Genomic DNA, 22,599 nt, shown 5'->3' with positions numbered 1-22,599 from the left:
TTTTAATAAATGAGTACTTTTAACACAATATTTACAGCCCTAATTACTAATTCAGCTTTTTGAAAAAAAGTACCTTGAATAATGTACTGTAGTTCTTTCAAATTGATTGTTTAAATGCATGAATTGCCAAAATTTTACATTACCAGTGTGCTATGATACTCAGCAAGGTTCATCGCATGATATTATGTTTTAATTTTTTAATGTGTAATTGTAAGGATCGAAACAAAATAACATGAACATTTTACTGTCTTTCAGGATTACGTTGGGGACTTGGCAGCTCAGATCAATAGTAATGAATCTGAAGAATTTGTTATAGAGTGCCTTGGAACACTTGCTAATCTTACAGTTCCGGATCTAGACTGGGAGCTTGTTTTGAAGGAGTACAACTTGGTTCCATTCCTGAAGGATAAACTGAAACCAGGTTTGTTGATGGAGTGGATTACACCAACTACTCGGTGAAAACATTGTTATAAAATTTAGTTAAGGGGTTTATTAATTGCAAACAACATTTTTGATGTTGATTAAGTTGTAATTTGGACCCATTGGGTATTTCAACATTGCAGAAAACAAACATATTTAATTTCCTTTGAAAAAATAAATAAGTCATTCTTTCTTTTTCCAACAAAGCTGAACCTCTTACAAGACTCCTTTTGTCCAAGTCCTGAGCCTCGGTATTTCTGTAACTTCCCTCATAACCTTTCAAGCTCATTTTGTCCATGAGACCCAGCTCCTGCTTTATGTGAATTGCTGCGAACTGTCTGGCTATTCAACCTCCTTTTCCTGGCCATCTGCTTTTTCTTATCTACAATCTAGTCCAAGATGCATCAACCACCAGCATTGAACCAGATTTCATGTGTGCGCTGGCATCAGTCTCTTTCTTCTGGTGATTTCTCAATTCAATCAATGTCTTTGTTTCACTGTTATATTTGAATTTATATTTGCTACAGTTAAATATGAGTAGTTTTTGAGTCCAATGTGAAACTATACTCCATTGCTCCTAATCCATTAGCTATGGTCTCAAGCCAAACTGTACCTTTCTATAATATCAGCATCCTTTTCGACCTCGAGCTGAACACCAAGCCGATGTTTTCTCCATCACGGAGACTGCCTTCTTCCATACTCATAACATGTTATTGTGCAACCCTACCTCAGTTTGTTCATTACTGAAACTTTCATCCATCTATGCCTTTGGCATCTTCAGACTTTACTTTTAAAATGATATCCAAGCTAGCCTCCAACTTCTACCTTCCATTAATTATCAGCTCTTCCAAATATTTGCCTATATTTTATGTCACACCAAGTACATTAGCTGCCCATAACACTCTTCCAGATGGGTTTCTGCAAGATAAAAACCCTTTCCGTTGTATAGTTGTGTTCATCTCCTGGAACAGCAACATGATTATCCTTTTGGAGCTGTAGTGAGGAATGTCTTTGTGGGATCATGATCATGATTTTTCTAGTAAAAAGTTTGGTCATAATTAGTATTGTTGACAAATTTTGAAGAGTTCCTAAGGTATAAAGGAGGGACAAGGAAACCATACTAATGGCATTTCTTTAAAAAATTGAAACTCTAATTGAAAATGGAATTGCTTTCCAAACTCTTCATTTTAATTTAGTTTTCTTCGGAAAAGGACAAAATTTAATTCTTGACATGAGTTGGAAGAATACTTTCTTTTGGAATTTGATCCATTTAATCCTTTGTCTCTGATCACAAATAACTTGTGTCTGCTGGGCTTAATTCATGGTCTCTTTCAAGATTTGCACTACCTTTTATCCACTAGGAGGTGTCTCACAGTTGCATTCTGTATCAATGCTTAACCAGGTGCCCTAATTTGTGACTGAGATGTCCTTACTCTTTTCCATGTTGATGCATTGACATCTTTGATACATTTTAGATTACTCAATGAGGGCAGCTGGCTTATTTTCTAAAATAGCCATAATGAGGTTTATCAGGAATCCTGTTAATTGCATAGATGTTTCCTACAATATGACTCTTTTGATAATAAGAAATAAATTCAGCACTGTAACAGCTAGTGCAGGTTGATCATCTGAACAATTTTTGTTCCAGCATGAGAGTTTTGTAGTTCTGCTTGTATTTTTTTTGACTAATAACTCTTAGTAATTCTGTCATTCATGTGTCACAATCTCAAAGCTTTCTATCATAGTTAATTCCTGTTCAGAAGAGATATTCAATTTATAATTTTCCATTTCATTTTCTATAAATTCTTAATCTTATTAATGCTTTGCTTTCACATTTACGTGAAATTATTGTTAAAACCAAATACCTTCAGTTTAATTTATTTATACAAGTGTAAACTGCTCTAGTATCTTTTCCTTTATGAGGGCGGAGAAGTATGTTATTTTAAGTGGATTTGACGAGGGTTGGTTTGATCATAAAAGATATACATGACTGTAATGGAAAATAAAACAGAAAACCGACCAGGTAGAATGTTCCACTATTTGGAAATTACCTGTAAGCTCCTGTGTGACATGCGTTTATTAGAGATTTTCCAGGAATATGTTATAGCTCAATTTAAGGAAAATGGTGCAACTTGTTGTGATTGTGTTGAAATATAGACCAGGATTAGAGTAGTGCTGGAAATGCACAGCAGGTCAGGCAGCATCAGAAGAGCAGGAAAATTGATGTTTTGGGCAGGACCCCTTCATCAGGAATCCTGTGTTCTCAGGTTCAGCTTTCTCAAATCCAGGACTCCTTAACTTGTAAACACTGTAAGCTTTTATCTTAAATAAACTAAAGAACTGCAGTTCTGGAGATTGGAAACAAAAAACTGAAATTGGTGGCTAAACTCAGCAGGTCTCTGAGTATCTGTGGGGAAAAAAGCAGAGTTAATGTTTAGATTCTGGAGATTCCATCTGCCATCTGTTTTGTGCATCTCATTAGACCATTGTAATTATTTTTCCCTATTAATATTTTGCTTTTATGTGAACATTCCTGGGGCAGAAGGCAGAAAATGAATATTTCTATGAATATATTCATTTTATATGCTTAAAATGTCAGCAGAGCAATTGTAAATTTCAGACATATTGTTATCTATTATCACTTGGCAGCCAATCTGTGCATGTTAAAAATGCTATGAAGCATAAAATATGCAAAAGACCAGTTAATCTATGGTAGTGTTTGAATGAGAATAATTGTTCCTTTATTCTTTGAGAAGTACTATGAGAAGTTTTGTTTATCTGCTTAGATATGTGATTTAACATATTGTAAATAAAGCAGCTCCTTCACCAGTAAAGCATTCAGTATTGCAGTGTAAAATTACATGTGTTGAAGTCACTGCAAATGAATTTGAAAGTGTACCTTTCTGACTTAAAGATTAGGCAGCTACCATGAGCCATGCTGTGATACCTGAAATCTGCAGAGTTCTGTCTTATACGGTAGATTTTTTTCACTTCTATTGTGGATGCTGGAATGCTTGTGTGTCCTAGTTGTGTTCTTTTGCTTGCCCTTGTTGGAGAGAGAGTTTGAGAGAAATAGAGTTGCCATCATACACTCAGTAGTTCTCAGACAGATTATGCATGGCGATAAAACAAAGCGTGAGAGAGAAACAGATGCTTGCTGTCTTTTTTTTCTGCCACTTTTTGTTTTCTGGTTTGGACCTTAGTCAGACTTCCCCTTTATCATAGAATCAGAATAGTGTCACAGCGCAGAAGGAGGCAACACACCCCAATGTGTCTGCACTGGCACATCAAATTGACACATCAAATGTGTCAATCTCCTGCATTTTCTCAAGATCCTTGTGCATTGTTTTTGTTCAAGTGAACATCCAGCACCCTCTTGAATACCTCAGTTGAACCTGTCTGCACCATGTTTCCAGGCAGTTAATTGTGGACCTGATACTCAATGTGTGAGTATCATTCTTTTGCAAATCAATTTAAATCCGTGCCCTCTCGTTCTTGATCCTACGAGGTCAATTCCTGGAATGGCGGGACTACCTTACGCTGAAAGACTGGAGCGACTGGGCATGTATACCCTTGAGTTTAGAAGACTGAGAGGGGATCTGATTGAGACATAAGATTATTAAAGGATTGGACACGCTGGAGGCAGGAAACATGTTTCCGTTGTTGGGTGAGTGCCGAACCAGAGGACACAGCTTAAAACTACGGGGTAGACCACTTAGGACAGAGATGAGGAGAAACGTCTTCACCCAGAGAGTGCTGGCTGTGTGGAATGCTCTGCCCAGAGGGCAGTGGAGGCCCAGTCTCTGGATTCATTTAAGAAAGAGTTGGATAGAGCTCTCAAGGATTGTGGAATCAAGGGTTATGGCGAATAAGGCAGGAGCAGGATACTAATTAAGGATGATCAGCCATGATCATATTGAATGGCGGTGCAGGCTCGAAGGGCAGAATGACCTACTTCTGCACCTATTGTCTATAAGTGGGAACAGTTTCTCCCTGTCTACTCTAGTACGGCAACTCATGACCTTGAAAACATCTATCAACCAGCTTCACTTCGTTGGGAACAATTCCAGCCTCTCCAATCTACCTTTGTAACTGAAGTTTCTCATCCCTGCTACCATTCTCGTAAACCACTTCTGCATTCTCTCTCTTTCTCTCTCGAGTGTGTTTATGTCCTTCCTCTCATGTGACTAAAGAACTAGAAGCAGTATTCTAGCTGAGGTCTAACAAGTGTTGTGTGTAAGTTCAGTATAACCTCCTTGCTTTTGTACTTAATCTGTATTAATTATGTCCAGGATTCTCTATGCTTTACTAACCACCTCTCCATCTTCTCGACCACCTTTTATGATTTGTGCACATACACACTCTCTGGTCCGTCAGCTCCTGCATCCCCTTAACAACTATTTAATATTATCTATCCATTGTCTTCAAATGTATCACCTCTCACTTGGCTGCATTGTACTTCAATTACCACCTATCTGCCCACTCCACCAACTTATCTGTGCCCTTTTGGAGTTCTATTAAGTCCTCCACTCAGTTTACAGTGCTTGCAAGTTTAGTATCATCCACAAACTTTGAAATTACCCCCTTCATACTAAGATCTCAATCAGTAATTTATGTCAGGAAATGCAAGCCTTTGAGAATTCTGATAAAATCTCCTCCAATCTAAAAATATCTATTGACCATCATTCTCTGTTTTCTATTACTCAGCCAATTTTTAATCCATATTGAATTTTCACTTTTATTCCATGAAATACGACTTTCCTCAGATTTGTCATGGCATTTTATTGAATGCCTTTTGAAAATCCATGTTCCCACTCTGCAAAATTTCCTAGTGTGCTCTCCGTCATCAAAGCTTCTCCCAAGCTTTGTTAGAATGATTCTGGCTTGCATTCAGTGAATTTTTGAAACGTGACCGTTGGGAGAGCAAACGTTTATTTTCATTTTGGCATTCATGCAATGAACAATGTACTACTCGAAATTACAGCTCTCAGCAAAGTAGCAGACAAGTGGAAGCTTCACCCTAGGAGCTAGATGTAACTGGCTTCTGTCAGTGAGCATAATTGAGTAAATCAAAGTATCACATTTGCTTTCCTGATTCATCAGGTTCAACAGAAGACGACTTGGTTCTGGAAGTGGTAATAATGATTGGTACGGTTTCAATGGATGATTCGTGTGCTGCCATGCTAGCAAAATCGGGAATTATTCCTGCACTTATTGAACTTCTAAATGGTATGGACTCAAGGAATGTACCCTTTTCTTGTTGTATTCTCATTAATTTAGGGAAATTTTGTGTAATGCAACTCTTCCTCATTCAGGCATGTAGTGTCAACATCAAATATAATGAACTGAACATACTAATGTTTAAACTGATTTGTCAGGCCGATGGGATGCAGAGTGGGGGTTACCGTAGTGGGTGCTGCATAGACAAGGAGAGAAGAAGGATAAGTCAGTCTAGAACGCAGTGCAATTATGGTCAAGGTGAAGTACAAGGGAGTATGACAAGGCTGGTTAATATTTATTTTAATGCAAGAGTCTTGCAAGTAAGGCAGATGATTTGAGAGTTTTGATTAATGCTGGGGATGAAATATCTTTGCTATCCTTTAAGTACCCACACCAAAGAGAATCCAGTTCTTTATTACTCCTAAAGTGCCTAATTTGACTGGTTTCACTTCTCAGTCTTTAGAGTTCTTCTAACCACTCATCTGCACCATTGTTAAGATTTCCAGCTTCCACCTCCATAGCATCTCCTGACTCCATTCCTGTCTCCACTCATCTGCTGAAGACATTCACATTTCATCATGACTATTCCAGTGCTGTCCTGATTAGCTTCCTGTCTTTCACCTTCGATAAGCTTGTGCTTATTCCAAAAATCTACTGTCATATTTTAGTTTTCATTAACATCATCGTTTTAGAGAAGCTTCTAGCTGGACAGTGCAATAATGTTAAACTCTCATCCTTGTTTTCAAACTTGTCGATAACCTTGGTACACCATACTTTTGTAACTTGTTCAAGCCCTGTTTCACTTCACAAGGCTATAAATCTTATCATCTTGTGCATCCCTGATTTTAATCATTCAAGTGGTTGGTGGCCTTAAACTCTATGATTACCTCCCTAAAGCTGCTTTCAGGTGTACTTGGGAAAAACCTCATTAACCTCAGCTATCCAGGTATCTATTTTTGATCTAATGTCAACATTTATTAGATAATTATCTTAAGTGCTTTGTAGCATTTTGCTACATGAAAAGCACTGTGTAATTATAAACCATTTTAATCTCCTTTGACTGTATGCTTCTGCTCTTTCCCATAGCCAAACAAGAGGATGATGAATTTGTTTGCCAGATTGTGTATGTTTTTTACCAGATGGTTTTCCACCAAGCTACCAGAGATGTGATTATCAAGGAAACACGTATCCTTTCTGAATGTTTGTTTTTTTTTTCCCCTGTTTCCTGTTTGGTGCTTAACTGATTTCTTTCTGAAGAGAAAGACAGAACATTACAGCATTTTACTTGTTCGAATCCTGTACAATATACTGACATTTTGGGAATTAACAACTGGTTTCAGTGTCTTGTTAATGTTTAAATGATATCTAGAAAAATTACGAGCATATTTTTATTGTTTTCTTACAACTGAATGTACAAAAATAATATTTAGACTAGATGTGGCATTAATTAATGTAGAGGCTAAATATTGTCTTTCAAGCAGTTACTGAAAATTATTATTTTATAAGTACACTCATTATGTACTTCATCATGAATAGTAGCAATTTAACCCACAGAAGTGTTTGTCAGTGAATTCAGTGTTACGTTAGGTAACTCTGCTACACCTATTTTACTTCCTTAAGATACTTTTTATGCTAAAGAATGATGATGATTCTTTAATCATTTTAAATAGATGGATTTTGATATAGATTTTGAATATTAATATTAGCAGCATGAATCTAATGTGATGCATTACAGCAAACTTTTTATTAACCAGTACTTGTCAGAACAGGAGTGTACTGGTTGATCAAATATTCCAGTCCACATAATCAATGCAAAAATACAAACGAAGTATTTAGTGTATTTCGAATCTTCATAATAGGGGACGGGTGACTTTTCTGAATATTTGATAAATGATCATTTAATCCCAATATACTTCCTAGCCCCTTTGAATTCTTGTGGCATCTACCTTCATTTGGATCTTAGCATTGAAATCAAGGTCAAGATGATGTGTATGTAATATCAACTTTTTGAGTAAACCCTAACAGCCTTCAAGCAATTTGAAAGACATATTTTGGTCTGTGATGATGGATTATATGAATTTTCAATTAACTGAATGGGCATGGAGGTGTATAGATCAGTAGTGCTAAATAAAACAACTTCAGAAGAGATTAACAGCCTGAAAGGGATGTTATGAGTCACAAGATATAAAAACGTATAATCTGTAATTTGATGTATCCCTCACTACTTGATCACATTCAGGCCAGAATCCTTTTTTGCTGTAGATTGCAGAAGTGCAAAAACTGGGGATATCAACCTGAATGAGATACCAACCTAATGACATCCTAAAGAGATTCACTGGCCTCAGTAGACTGTAAAGAACGAGATGGTCCCGCAAGTGGTAGGCCTGTGCAAATCTATTTTAGACGTATGAAATCCATTCCTTTATCTAACTTCCTATCCATGTTGCTTTAATTCCGTTAACATCTGTACCATAATTTTATCAAAAAATCTGCTTTGCACCACCTTGACTTTTTATTTTCTACTTTGACCCAGTTATGTAATATCTTTCTCATTCAAACTACTGCCCCATTTCAAATCTGTCTTTCAAAAAGTCCTTGATCATGTTGTGACCCAAATTAATGCCCACCCTCCCAGAACTCCTATGTTTGAAACTCTCCAAGCAGACATCTACCCCTCCTACTGTCACAAATTGCTTCTTATCAAAATCAGAATCTGACTGTGCCAAAGGGAAATGATCTGTACTTGTCGTTCTTGATCTGTCTGCAGCTTTTGACACAGTAAATCACACCATCCATCTCCAAAGCCTTGCTGTCATGTTCCAGCTGAGTGGGACTGCAATCCTCAGTTTTTTATTTTTTTATCAGTGTAATTTTGGCTGCGGAATTTCAAGGATGTGCCATTTCTCAGCAACATCATGTGAAAACCTATAAATTCCCTCATGTACACTGACAATAGCCAAATCTTTCTCGCTCACACCCCTCTTGGCTCCTTCATTGTCTTTACAGTATCAGACTCTTTGTCTAGTGTCTAGCATCTGGCACTAGATGACCAAAAATCTTCCCCAGTTAAATATTGAGAAGGCAAAGCTGTTGTCTTCAGTCCTGACTATAAATTTCACTCCCTAGACATAAGAACATAACATAAAATTTTCCAAATTAGTAGCAGGAGTAGGCCACTTGATTTCTACTATTTGGTAAAATTGTGACTACTCTTGTGACCTCTACTTTTCTGTCTACTCTTTGATTTCCTTAATCAGTCAAGATCTATGTCTCACAGCCTTTAAGCTATTCAATGACTGCGTGCCTGCATTGCTATCCAAGAAAGATATTTCGACAGACTAATGACTATCTGAGAGAAAATAATTCTCCACATCTGTCTTAAATTGGAGACAATAGCAAGATGTCTTTACTTTTACATTCAATTTCCGTTGCAATAAGCAACAAACTTCCCATTTGTCTTCATAATCACTTACTGTTCTTGCATTGTAACTTCTGTGTTCTAAGGACCAGGGTACCAGGGATCTGTCTATACCATAGAGTTCTGCAATCTCCCTCCATTGAAGTGATAGTTCCCTTTCCATTCTTCTTGCCAAGCTGGACCAGTTTACATTTTCCCACATTTTTCTGCCTGTCAATTGTTTTGCCTATGTTAACCTATCTATATCCCTTTGCAGATTCTCCAAGTCCCCTTCGTAACTCGCTGCCCTACTTATTATGTCATTGGAAAATTTTGTGCCCATTAATTGTCCCTTCATCAAAGTACTTGATATCAGTTGTAAATCATTGAGACCCTACCTGATGCTTATGATGTTTCAATCCTTCCAACTTGGCAATCTGAAAATGTTTATCTCTACCATCTGTTTCCTGTTAGCTGTCCAATCATCTATGCAAACTCATATGTTAGTTCTACAATCTGAACTATTATTTTTTGTGTTCACCTTTTGATATAGAATCTTGTCATTTCCTTCTGTTAATTGAGGTACACCACATCTACTACTTCCCCTTTATCTATCGATCTATCCCTCGCCTTGGAAACTGTCTTCAGCTGAATCAGATTGTTTGCAAAGTTGGTATTGTATTTGACGTTAAAATGAGCTTCCAGCAACATTTGTGCCATCTGTAAGATTACTTGTTTTCACCTCCATGTGATTGCCTATTTCTGCATTCCTTGTGCATCTTTCTTTGAAGTCCTTGTTTGTGCCTTTGGAATAATCAAACCTAAATATAACAATCTACTCTTAGCTAGCCTCTCATGTTCTACAGTCTAGAAACTTGAGGTCATCCAAACATCCAAAGTTTTGAGTTTGCATTTGTGTTTGAACATACACCAAATTCTATCCTGCATCACCCTGTGCTCACTGACCTACACTATATTCTGGACAATGCCTTGATTTTCGAATTCTCAACTGTGTTTTTATATCTGCCTGGAGCCAGGGTCTCTCTATCTCTATATTTTTCTCCATTTCCACAATCTTATGAGATATCTCCACTCCCCTAATTTTGACTGCTAGAGCGTTCTTTTCTCTGCTTTTAGTAACTGTATCTTCAGCTGTCTGAGCTTAAACGCAGGAATTCCATCTGTGGTTCAGTGCCATATTTTATTTTGTAATCTGCCAGTCAAGGACTGATATTATTTAAAAACTGTCATCATAGTTATTGTTATCATGTGGTCAGTGCCACAATTCAAGTGACTTATTTCCAGGAGCTCTTTGTAATAATAAAGCGTACTTGACTGGAATTTGCTTTTCCTTAATATGCTATTCATAGAAGCTCCAGCATATTTGATTGACCTGATGCATGATAAAAATGCAGAGATACGGAAAGTGTGTGACAATACGTTGGACATTATTGCGGTAAGAAAGGAGTTTTGAGTTTGCATTTGTATTTTCATTTTGCCCATATTAGATGGGGTGCAATTTTAATAAAGCAAAAATGATTTAGAAAATGACATGAAAGAAATAGCTCATGGTATGATTTAGTGTTGTAGCATAATTTACAGTGTAGAAGGAAGGCCATTTGGCCCATTTGTCTGTACCAACTTTCTATTGAGCAATCAAAGTAAATTCTATTTCCATGGTCTGTTTTTATAGTCCTGTAAGTTGAGTCACTTCAAGTGCCCATCCAGTCTCCTTTTGATTTGTTATTCTGATATACACTATAGAATAAGCTGAATTTTCCCTCCATTATTCCCTAGCATGATTTCTAATTGGCTTTGTGGTCCCCACCTCAACTCTGTGACCTAGATATTTATGCCATCCCCCTCCATTGTAAGACTGTACCAGAATATTTTCACTATTACTGTCACGTGTGATTCTTGGACAGATTTGCATAACCACTGCATCACCAAGCCAGCTGCCTTCCAAGTCACCCAAATCCATTCTAGCCTGAGTACATCTGTTTCTGAATCCCTTATCCATCCTTTATATTATCTCTAGATCTGGATGTAAGTTTGCTCACTGTGCTGGAAAGTTTGTTTTCAGACGTTTTGTCACCATACTAGGTAACATCATCAGTGAGCTTCTGGTGAAGCACTGGTGGTATGACACGCTTTCTATTTATGTTTAGGTTTCTTTGGGTTGGTGATGCCATTTCCTGCTCTTTTTCTCAGAGGGTGATAAATGGGGTCCAAGTTGATATGTTTATTGATAGAGTTCTGGTTGAAATGCCATGATTCTAGGAATCCTTGTGCGTATCTCTGTTTGGCTTGTCCTATTCGAAGTGGTGTCCTTCCTCGTCTGCATGTAAGGATGCTAATGATCATGGGTCATGTCTTTTTATGGCTAGATAATGTCCATGTAGCCTGGTAGCTAGTTTTCTGCCTGTTTGGACAATGTAGTGTTTGTTACCGTTCTCGCAAGGTTGTTTGTAAATGAACACAGTCCATTGATTTCTCAGCAACAAACCCAAACGAGCAGACAAAATGCATCCAGAAACCCTAGCCACTCTTCCCTATATCAAAGACATCTCTGAAATGACTGCCAGACTACTCAGGCCTCTTGGCATCATGGTAGCCTACAAATCCACCAACACACTAAAACAGCAGCTAATGAACAAAGTTTGTGAGATTTGTAGCTTGGGTGCTCGTTGTTGTGGTTCTGTTCTCCGAGCTTGGAATTTGTGTTGCAGACGTTTCGTCCCCTGTCTAGGTGACATCCTCAGTGCTTGGGAGCCTCCTGTGAAGTGGTTCTGTGATGTTTCCTCCGGCATTTATAGTGGTTTGTCTCTGCCGCTTCTGGTTGTCAGTTCCAGCTGTCCGTTGCAGTGGTCAGTATATTGGGTCCAGGTTAATGTGCTTATTGATTGAATCTGTGGATGAGTGCCATGCCTCTAGGAATTCCCTGGCTGTTCTCTGTTTGGCTTGTCCTATAATAGTAGTGTTGTTCCAGTCGAACACATGTTGCTTGTCATCTGCGTGTGTGGCTACTAAGGATAGCTGGTCGTGTCGTTTCGTGGCTAGTTGGTGTTCATGGATGCAGATCATTAGCTGTCTTCCTGTTTGTCCTATGTAATGTTTTGTGCAGTCCTTGCATGGGATTTTGTACACTACATTGGTTTTGCTCATGCTGGGTATCGGGTCCTTCGTTCTGGTGAGTTGTTGTCTGAGAGTGGCTGTTGGTTTGTGTGCTGTTATGAGTCCTAGTGGTCGCAGTAGTCTGGCTGTCAATTCGGAAATGCTCTTGATGTATGGTAGTGTGGCTAGTCCTTTCGGTTGCGGCACATCCTCCTTCCGTTGTCTTTCCCTTAGGCATCTGTTGATGAAATTACGCGGGTATTCGTTTTTCGTGAATGCATTGTATAGGTGTTCTTCTTCCTCTTTTTGCAGTTCTGGTGTACTGTAGTGTGTTGTGGCCCTTTTGAACAAGGTCTTGATGCAACTTCTTTTGTGTGTGTTGGGGTGGTTGCTTTCGTAGTTCAGGACTTGGTCTGTGTGTGTGTCTTTCCTGTATACCTTTGTGGTGAATTCTCCATTCGGTGTTCTCTGTACCATCACGTCTAGGAATGGGAGTTGGTTGTCCTTTTCTTCCTCTCTAGTGAATCAGATTCCTGCGAGTGTGGCATTGACGATCTGGTGTGTGTTCTCTATTCCTGTGTTTTTAATGATTACAAAGTTGTCATCCACATATCTGACCCAGAGTTTGGGTTGAATTTGAGGTAAGACTGTTTGTTCTAATCTTTGCATTACCGCTTCTGCTATGAGTCCAGAGATGGGTGAACCCATGGGTGTGCCGTTGATTTGTTCATATATTTGGTTGTTGAATGTGAAGTGTGTTGTGAGGCACTGGTCCAGTAGTTTGAGTATGCAGTCTTTGTTGATAGGTTCACCGTCCTGTTGTCTGTTCTGTATGTCCAGCAGGTTGGCTATTGTTTCTCTGGCTAGGGTTTTGTCGATAGAGGTGAACAGTGTCATTACATCGAATGAGACCATAGTTTCTTCCTTGTCTATGTGTATATTTCTGATGATGTCCAAGAATTCCTGTGTTGATTGTATAGATTATCTGGATCTGCTGATCAGGTGTTTCAGTTTCTGCTGTAGTTCTTTAGCCAGTTTGTGTGATGGTGTCCCTGATATGGGTCTGAGTGGGATGTCTGGTTTGTGCACTTTAGGTAGTCCATAGAATCTGGGGGTGTTGTTGCTTTCAGGTTTCATTCTTTGTAGGTCAGACCTGGTTATCAGTACGTTTTTTTGTAGGTTCCTCAGTGTGTTGTTTATCCTATTGGTGAGCTGTGGGGTGGGGTCAACCTCCCTCTTTTGATAGGTGTTGGTATCTGCAAGTAGTTGTTGAGCTTTTTGGATGTACTCTGCTTTGTCTAGGATGACCGTCATTCTGCCTCTGTCTACTGGTCGTATGATTATGTTCTTATTGTTTCTTAGTGATTTTAGTGCTTCCCTCTCCTTGGCGTTGAGGTTATGTGTTTGTCTTTTCCTTGTTATCAGAGGTACAATACTTTGTCTCACAGTTTGTTGTGTCTCTTCTGTCAGTCCATTGTGCCTGAGTGTGCATTCTAGTGCTGCTAGGAAGTCTGCTGTCTTGGCATCCCTGTGGTTGTAGTTGGGTCCCTTGGCCAGTATTGTTCTTTCCGTGTCTGTGAGCTGTCTGTGGGAGAGGTTTCTAACCCAGGTGTGTGTTGTGGTGTCCTCTCTGTTGTGTGTTAGTTTGACCATTTTTTCTTTTAGTGCCGTTTTTTTGTGGTGTGTAGTCCTGTTCTGTCCTATGGTGATGGCCTGTTCTATGGTCCGGGTCCATTCCTAATTGGTGGTTTTTGAAATTAACGATTTTTGGTGCACAATTTCTTGTCTGTATTTGTGAAGTCTGTTGTGAGCGTCTGTAATCATTTTCCGGATCATCCTGAATCCATTCTGTCTGGCTGTGTCCCTGGCTTGTGGGTTGTTGACTGGTGGTCTGTATCTGACACATGGTGGAAGGATTCGACCACTAGGATTCATAACAGTACACAAACCAACAGCCACTCTCAGACAACAACTCACCAGAACGAAGGACCCGATACCCAGCATGAGCAAAACCAATGTAGTGTATAAAATCCCATGCAAAGACTGCACAAAACACTACATAGGACAAACAGGAAGACAGCTAACGATCCGCATCCATGAACAGCAACTAGCCACGAAACGACACGACCAGCTATCCTTAGTAGCCACACACGCAGATGACAAGCAATATGAGTTTGACTGGGACAACACTACTATTATAGGACAAGCCAAACAGAGAACAGCCAGGGAATTCCTAGAGGCATGGCACTCATCCACAGATTCAATCAATAAGCACATCGACCTGGACCCAATATACCAGCTACTGCAACGGACAGCTGGAACTGACAACCGGAAGCGGCAGAGACAAACCACTATAAATGCCGGAGGAAACATCACAGAACCGCTTCACAGGAGGCTCCCAAGCACTGAGGATGTCACCTAGACAGGGGACAAAACGTCTGCAACACAAATTCCCAGCTCAGCGAACAGAACCACAACAGCAGCTAATGAACTTGAAAGATCCCATATAGACAACAAGCAATACTGATGTCATTTACAAAATACGGTGCAAGAACTGTAACAAACACTACTTTGGACAAACAGGCAGAAAATTAGCCACCAGGATACATGAACATGAACTAGCCACAAAAAGACATAACTCACTATCACTAGAATCCTTACAGATTAGGAAGGACACCACTTTGACTGGGACAACACACCCATCCTCGGACAAGCCAAACAGAGACAGGCATGAGACTGCCTCAAAACATGGCATTCCAACCGGAACTCTTATCAATAAACCTATCAACGTGGACCCCATTTATCACATTTAAAATGAGCAGGAAATGGCATCACAAACTCAACGAAACATAAACACATAAATAGAAAGCGGGTCATAACACCAGTGCTTCACTGGGGGCTCACTGATGATATTACTTAGTATGGTGACGAAATGTCAGAAAACAAACTTTCCGCCTCAACAAGCAAACTTACATCCAGAACCTCAACCTGAGCTGCAAATAGTCTCCAAACTCACTTACCTCTAGATTTAACTGTTCCAATTCAGTGTCAGCTATGATTTTGTGGTAGCTCTCTGGCTTCTAAGTTGCAAGGTTCTCGGTTCAGGTCCCACTCCTGAGCTCGAGTACAGAACATTGAAGCCAATTTTCCAGTGCAGTATTGGTGGAGTATTGCACTGTCTGGCATGTGATCTTTCAGATGAGATACTAAACTGAGGTGACCATTGGCAATCTGAGTGGATATACCAGATCCAATGGCATAATTTTAAAGTGAATGGAATTTTATCCCATGTGTTCTGTCACTATCACAGAATCACCATCATGGTGAAAACGATTATGTGGCCTGACTATTTGTAGGATTCCACCATGAATAAACTTGAGTTAATTAAAAACCCTGCAGTCAAATGTAAAGTCAGTCAAACATAAAGTCAGCCATCACTGGAAATACCTCAATTTTAAAATTCTCGTGCTTGTCATCAAATCTCCCTCGTGGGCTCACCCTCCCTACCTTTGTAGCCCCCTATAATGCACTGTGATGTCTGTTTTTCTCAAATTCTGGTCACTTGTGTATGCCCCATTTTAATTGATCCACCATTGGTGATTATGCTTTTAACTGCTAGTGCAGAACACTTTGGAATTCCTTCCCTAAACTTTGCTCCTCATGACTGCTTTCTGCTCCTTTAAAACACTCCTTAAAACTTAGCTGACACCTAGGGAATACTCCTTGAAGTTGAAACTCCCCATGGACATTTACTTAGCATCTAGAAGCCTCCCAAAAAAGCCTAAACTCCCAAGTAACACGTGGAGACCCCAGAAGATTTAGACAGAATTAGTTTAATAGTTGCCTAGGAAACATTAGAGGATTATGTTATTCTACTCTTAGGTAACTATTAAACTAATTCTGCCTTTCCCCCGAAACCCACAATGCCCAATGGACAGCCAAACCTGAACCTTATCTTCTCTAAATGACTGCACGGATAAATCAACTTTTTGATATGCTATTTAATCATGCAGCCAAGAAAATCCCATAAGGTTAATCACTGGTCCGATCTGAGTTATCTGCCTTTCCATCAGAAGGAGAAATAGTTGGTGTACAGTTTTTCTGGGGTATTGAGGTTAATGAGTCTGCAAGGATTTCTAATTAAGATTCCTGTTATGCGTCCATAAACAGTGCAGCTGCAGATGTTGGGTGAGGACAGTGCATTTTGACTATAATTATCGTCTTCCCTATAACTCTTCCTCCACAACAGGTTCATTTATTAAGTCTTGACAGGTTGTAAAGGCTTACCAGAAGAATGCTAATTCAGGCAACGCACCAGACAGCTGTTAACACTCATGAAACTGTACCCAGCAGCAGTGTTTGTTTGCAGGAGACCAAAAAAGAGAGGATGGATGCTGTTAGTTCTTTCTTGACAATAAGGTGCATAAGGCTTGACAGGATATCTTTGTAATTGTGCCATATATAAAATAAATTTAAAGCAGAGTCAAGTTTCAAATCAGAGGTTGTTCCATTTTTGACTTTTATCAGATTATAATTAAGGCAAAACCTTTTCTTGAGGTTTATTCTAGGTTAGTAGATGTATTTTTTCAGTCAGCAGTGCTTTTATCTTGTGATTGATACTGACTAATTAGTGGTGTGATCCCTTCCTCAAGCAAATGCTGAAAGTTAATATTTTTATTGGCATTTTGTCGACTTAAAGTACATTTGATTAATATACCTTCATAGGAATCTCTGCTGTTTCATCCAAAATCATGAATCACTTGCCAGACTTTTGGTTAATTTGTAAGTGACATAATTTCCTATTTTTTCATTTGACAATTGTTTTCCATATGTAGCTTCAGACAAGAAGATAGTGTACTAGCAAAACGGAAAATTTTGCTTTTCGTTGGGGGTATTCTTTGGAGTTGAAGTTCGTTAATATGGCTGACAGAACTGATGATCTATAGATTTGGAAACTAAGCCCACCAGCATGTCAAAATAATAAAGGAAATTTACTGTTTTAATTCTGGCCTAGATTCCACATCCAAAATATTGTTTTTCTGCTAATGATTCTACAGTTCCAACTTTCCTGTTTTTGTTTCAAATTATTGGTATATTTCTTGTATAAAATTGAATATATTTTATTTTAGAAAAGATTTGGTGGGTTACGTGTGTTCAGTGTTGGTTTTCTTATGTAACATTACAGTATAAGTAGGAGGATCAGGAGTAGACCATATGATACCTTGAATCTCTTCATCCATTCAATAAGATCATGGTCCATCTGCTCTTGTCTGTTCCTCATAACTCTTGACTGGGAAATAGTTCTCTGTATGTCGACTTGTAGAGAATGAAACCACATTTCTTAATTTTAAATTTTTAAATAGCTTTAGTAATTGCAACCAAGCATTAGACATTGGTTTATTTTTCTTGTTCTTGAGCCCTGTTTGTTTAAAATACCAAGCTGAAAACATCTAATTTAGCACCATATATTTTGCCCTTGTTCTCTTCTCGATGTAAACTTTAGTTGATAATATTTAGTCAACAAGGCAACTAGCTGAATGTTGCAGCTTTAGATTCACCCACTTGTATCCCTTATTCAGTTGGTCTTTTCCAAGTTAGATTTATATAGCTCTTGTTTGATGGAAATTTGCAAAGAAAATAACTGTTACCATGAGGAACCTGTGACTGACGTAATTTTTAAAGATTTACTTGCAATGTTTCCATTTTATTCTTTAAAACGTCAATATAACATAATATATATGTTATATACACACATATATAAATTACAATATGTATAATAATGATATATAAAAAAAATCAGTGGTTAAGGAACATGTTAAGGATGTAACACTCTTTTACATGTTTTGGTAGTTGGAAGATTCCAAACTTAATGCCCATTACATTAATACAAACTATCCAATGACAAAATTACAATCAATAATAAAGGATTTCATAATGCTTAAATGCTTAGGTTTTCAATTTATTAAGAAGCATGAATATTAATAATAAGAAAGGGCCACAGAGCTCCTCAAATTTGTTAATAATTTATTAAGATTGTGGCTAATGTTCATCTTGAAATTCACTTACTTGTCCGATTCCTAAATCACTTGATTCCCTTTAGAGTCCAGAAATCTATTGGTCTCAGTCTTGAATATACTCAGTGAGTGCTGTGGAATGAAGTCCAATAATTCAATACCCTGAATGAAGTAATTTCACCTCACCTTAGGCCTTTTATCCTGAGAATGTGCTTCCCAGTTCTGGACACTCGGGCTGGGGAAACAGCTTCTTAAGAACATCCTGTCAAGCCCCTTCTGAATTGCAAACCTTTCACCACCTCCTTTTACATTTCAGAGAGTATCGATACATTCGACTCAACTTCTGCTCATAGCCCAATACTCAGAGTCCTTAAGCATGGAAACAGACCCTTCTGACCAACCAGTCCCTGCCAAATATAATCCTAACTAAATTATTCCCACCTGTCTGCACTTGGCCAATAACCCTCTAAGCATTTCTACATGTACTTATCCAAATGTCTGTTAAACATTATGACTGAACCTGCATCCACCACTTCCTCTGGAAGTTTATTCCACGCATGAACAAAACAGCCCCGTCTTGCCTTTTTAAAAATCTAACTTCTACGTACATCCCCTTGTCTTGAAATCCCTTGGTAAAAGACACCTGCCATTCATGTTCTCTACACCCCTCATGATTTTATAAACCTCTATTTGGTCAGCCCTCAAGCTCCTATGCTGCAGTGAAAAAAATCCCAGTCTATCCAACCTCTCCTAACTCAAATCTTCTATTCCAAGCAACATTCTGGCAAATCTTTCCGAAGCTTCTCCAGCATAATAATATCCTTCTATAACAGTAGAACTGAACGCAGTACTCCAGAAGAGACCTCACCAACATCCTGTATAACCTCAATATCATGTCCCAATTCCTATACTCAAAGGTCTGATAATGAAGGCAAGCATGCAAATCGCTTCTTAACCATCCTGTCTGCATGTGACGCGAACTTCAAAGAATTATGTACCTGAATCACTAAGTGTCTCTGTTCTGCAAATCTACTCAAGGCCCTACTTTTAATTCTGTAAGTCCTGTCCTTGTTTGTTTACCAAGACACAATACCTCACATTTATCCAAATTAAACTCCGTCAGCCATTCAACTTATTGACCCAATTGATCAAGATTGCTTTGTAATCTTTTAAAACCTTCTTCACTGTTCACTATACCACCAATTTTGATGTCCTCTGCAAAATTACTAACCATGCCTTCTATATTCTCATCATCTCAGTCATTAATATAAATGACAAGCAAAAGTGAACCCAACACTGATCCCTGTGAAACACTGCTGATAACAGGCCTCCAGTCTAAAAAACACCCTTCACCACTAGTGTCTCCTGCCGTTAAATGAATTTTAATCCAACTAGTCTTACACCCCCTCTCAGACAACGCATGTGCTTGTTTAGATATTAAGACCAAAGCTATGCAATATTCACTATTTGATCTAACTAAAACTATATACAGTTGAAACAGGGTTTACTTATTCTTGTTTTCCAGCTTTCTCGTCACGAAAGTCAACATATAAGTTACTTTACTAATTGTTTACTGTATCTGCATGTTAATGTTTTCATCAGAACTAAAAGTTCTGAATGAAGGTTATTGATCTGGAATTTTTAATGCTGTTTATTTCCAAAGTTGTTTATCTCTATACTTAACCTGTTAAATATTTTCAGCATTTTTGTTTCTGTATTAATACTTAGAGCATTCACCGTATTTTGACAAAACTTGTATTATTTATATATATTTAGAATATTATTTATATTTTGTATTTTTGTTCCACCATATTTTGCTTTTGTGTAAACTGTTCCTTGTACAAGAGCACCTGAATTCCTGTGAACATTAACATTTAATTATTTCTTACCATTTGTTTTAAAAAAAAACTTTTGTTTTTCTATGCTTTCTACCAAAGTGAATAACTTCACATTTCTACAGATTCTATCTGCCAGCTCCTTCCCCACTCACTCAAGCTGTTTATATTTCTGCAGACTGTGTCCTCTTGTCTGATTGGTCATATCATTTTATGCATTCAGCAAACCTGAATACTTGATGCTTCATTTCTTCATCGAAGCTATTAATATTGATTGCAATTATAAATTTGAAATGTAGCCGAACATACACATAGTTAGGAAAGGTTGAGGGACAGTGCTTTTTGTCAGCATGCACCACTTTTATGGAAGAAAGTAACATGAATCTGATTTCTCCCCCCCCCCTCAATTTTAGCAGCATAGATACTCTGGGATAGGTTCTCAGTGTTCAGATCAAAAATTAATAGGATGTGTTAAGTGCATCCATGAGTGACTCCATTGGAAACAGACGAGCCACAACTTCAGCTATATGAGAAGCATTCTAGGACTTCCTGACTACAAAGAAATCACAATGCTGGCCGCACATTGCATTGATGGCCAGCAGCATTCTTCCCAAGGTTACCTTGCTGCCAGACTTCTCAATATCACAGCTCCTATTATTAATAAGGCAGTGTTCATTTACCTTCACCTTCATGGGGTGGCACGGTGGCTCAGTGGTTAACACTGCAGCCTCACAGCACCAGGGACCCGGGTTCAATTCCCACCTTGGGTTCAATTCCCACCTTGGATGACTGTCTGTGTGTAGTTTGCATAGTCTTCCCGTGTCTGCATGGGTTTCCTCCGGGTGCTCGGTTTCCTCCCACAATCCAAAGATGTGCAGGCCAAGTGAATAAGGCCATGCTAAATTGCCCATAGTGTTAGGTGCATTCGCAAATGTAGGTGGGGGAGTGGGCCTGGGTGGGTTGCTCTTCAGAGGGTCGGTGTGGACTTGTTGGGCCGAAGGGCCTGTTTCCATACTGTGGGGAATCTACTCTATTATAGTGAAGAAACATGCTTTCAGATGCCTATGCTGCCAACTAAATTAGCATTTCTGCTGAATTGTCAAAGTTACTTATTTCTTTTTAGTTTAGAAACATGGGGATTGTTTTGAACAAGAAAAATCTTTGTCTTTCCTTCCCATTTAATTGTATCTATATTGGTGTGGTTTCTTTTAATCACTTATTTATAACAGAAAATGAATCTTGTTTCATGTTTGATTGAGTGCTTCAGCTTCTCCTCTGATTTCTTTTATTGTTACTTATTGTTTATCCTGCGATCTTTATGCCCATGCACATTTTCTATGTCCTTTAGTTAAGTATGTGTTGTGAAACATTAATAAAGTTAGATGTTTGAACTGTGATTGTATATAATTTTACCAGTTGCTGAAATTGAATTGAGGTTATGTGTATCGACCAGTGTTTTTGTTGCTATGGGAATGTAGTTCTCCTTATCATGAGCGTATTAAACTCCAGATGTACCTGTTTTTCATCATTTAATGTGGAGGAGAGGCAGAAGGGAGTAGATTGTTTGTCTGAACAAGATTGTTAATTAGATAGATATGGTTCAAACGAGCGACATGCGTACAGAGGTACTGAAGAGAGGAAACAGACAAAACTTAGTTAAAAAGTTCACAATTATTACAGATGTGGTAAAGTTTTAGTACCTGCTTTGTGTTTCATTTATGATTTACCCTAATTGTACTGATGAGTGATGATTTCTGTGTAACTGGAAACAGATTCCTAAAGGTTATTCTCTGATAATAGGCAAGAATGCATTAACAGCATTTGTTAAAATATTTAGTCAACTTGTGACGTCTCATTTGCTACTGGATGATTATTTTATGATAAAAGTGCAATACATCATTTATTCTAATGTTCCTGCCCCCACATGCCAAGGAAACCTTCTAATAGGCTTACTATCTTAAAACCATGAACTTGCATGATGGAATCTTCTTCTTGATTTATTGCAAGATTTATGATGAATTGTCAGTTTTGTAAGTGGCAGTGGTGCTTCCTTCCTCCTTCGGCCCAACAAGTCCACGCCGACCCTCAAAAGTCCACAATCATATCTGCTTATTCAAAGTGAAAGTCTAATTTGTTGTAAGTTGCAACACTTTTGACAAAAACTCAGTTTGTATCTTAGGTATTTAAAGCCCCAAACAGCTGCTGGAGTGTTTGTTTACAAGGTATGTGCCTCTGTGGCTTAATGAAGCTTTAGCTGACTACAAAAAATGAAACTTCACCACTATCTTTCAAACTAACATACAGACTCTGGATGTAAAGAAGTTTGGAATCAGTCCATCAGAATGTCTTGATGCACGCAGTTGATTTTGCATGCATCTATTTAATTTTCCCATTTGTTTCTGCAAAGCTCTTCACAAGGGAATAGAACTAGTTCTCATTTTGGTGTGTTTCCTAGGAAAAATGGGACAGAATCCAAAGGGAAAGAGGAAGAATTTTGAAAGGGGAATAAAGAATATTAAAGAAAATGTGGGGAAATAAGATCATAAAACTTGATCAATCAGATTGACACCTGTCTGACACTGAAAATCCATTTTAGTGG

The 22,599-nt window shown here is 38.3% G+C and overlaps 1 protein-coding gene across 3 annotated transcripts in view; it reads left to right on the top strand.

Annotated features, from left to right (window-relative positions):
* kifap3a (kinesin-associated protein 3a) overlaps window positions 1-22,599 on the top strand; it is a 212,305-nt gene that overhangs the window by 143,883 nt on the left and 45,823 nt on the right. For 2 of the 3 annotated variants that reach the window (XM_072573968.1, XM_072573969.1), the window contains exons 14-17: window positions 256-421; window positions 5,524-5,649; window positions 6,727-6,825; window positions 10,408-10,493. In XM_072573968.1, coding sequence (XP_072430069.1) covers window positions 256-421; window positions 5,524-5,649; window positions 6,727-6,825; window positions 10,408-10,493 — 477 coding nt within the window. The remainder of the gene's footprint in view (window positions 1-255; window positions 422-5,523; window positions 5,650-6,726; window positions 6,826-10,407; window positions 10,494-22,599) is intronic. The other variant, XM_072573970.1, reaches the window with a different exon arrangement.

This window comes from Chiloscyllium punctatum, chromosome 7 (assembly GCF_047496795.1).
Source record: "Chiloscyllium punctatum isolate Juve2018m chromosome 7, sChiPun1.3, whole genome shotgun sequence".
NCBI classification, from domain to species: Eukaryota; Metazoa; Chordata; class Chondrichthyes; order Orectolobiformes; family Hemiscylliidae; genus Chiloscyllium; species Chiloscyllium punctatum.
The sequence above is the reverse complement of the archived record's forward strand: the minus strand, read 5'-3'. Positions and strand labels throughout refer to the sequence as shown.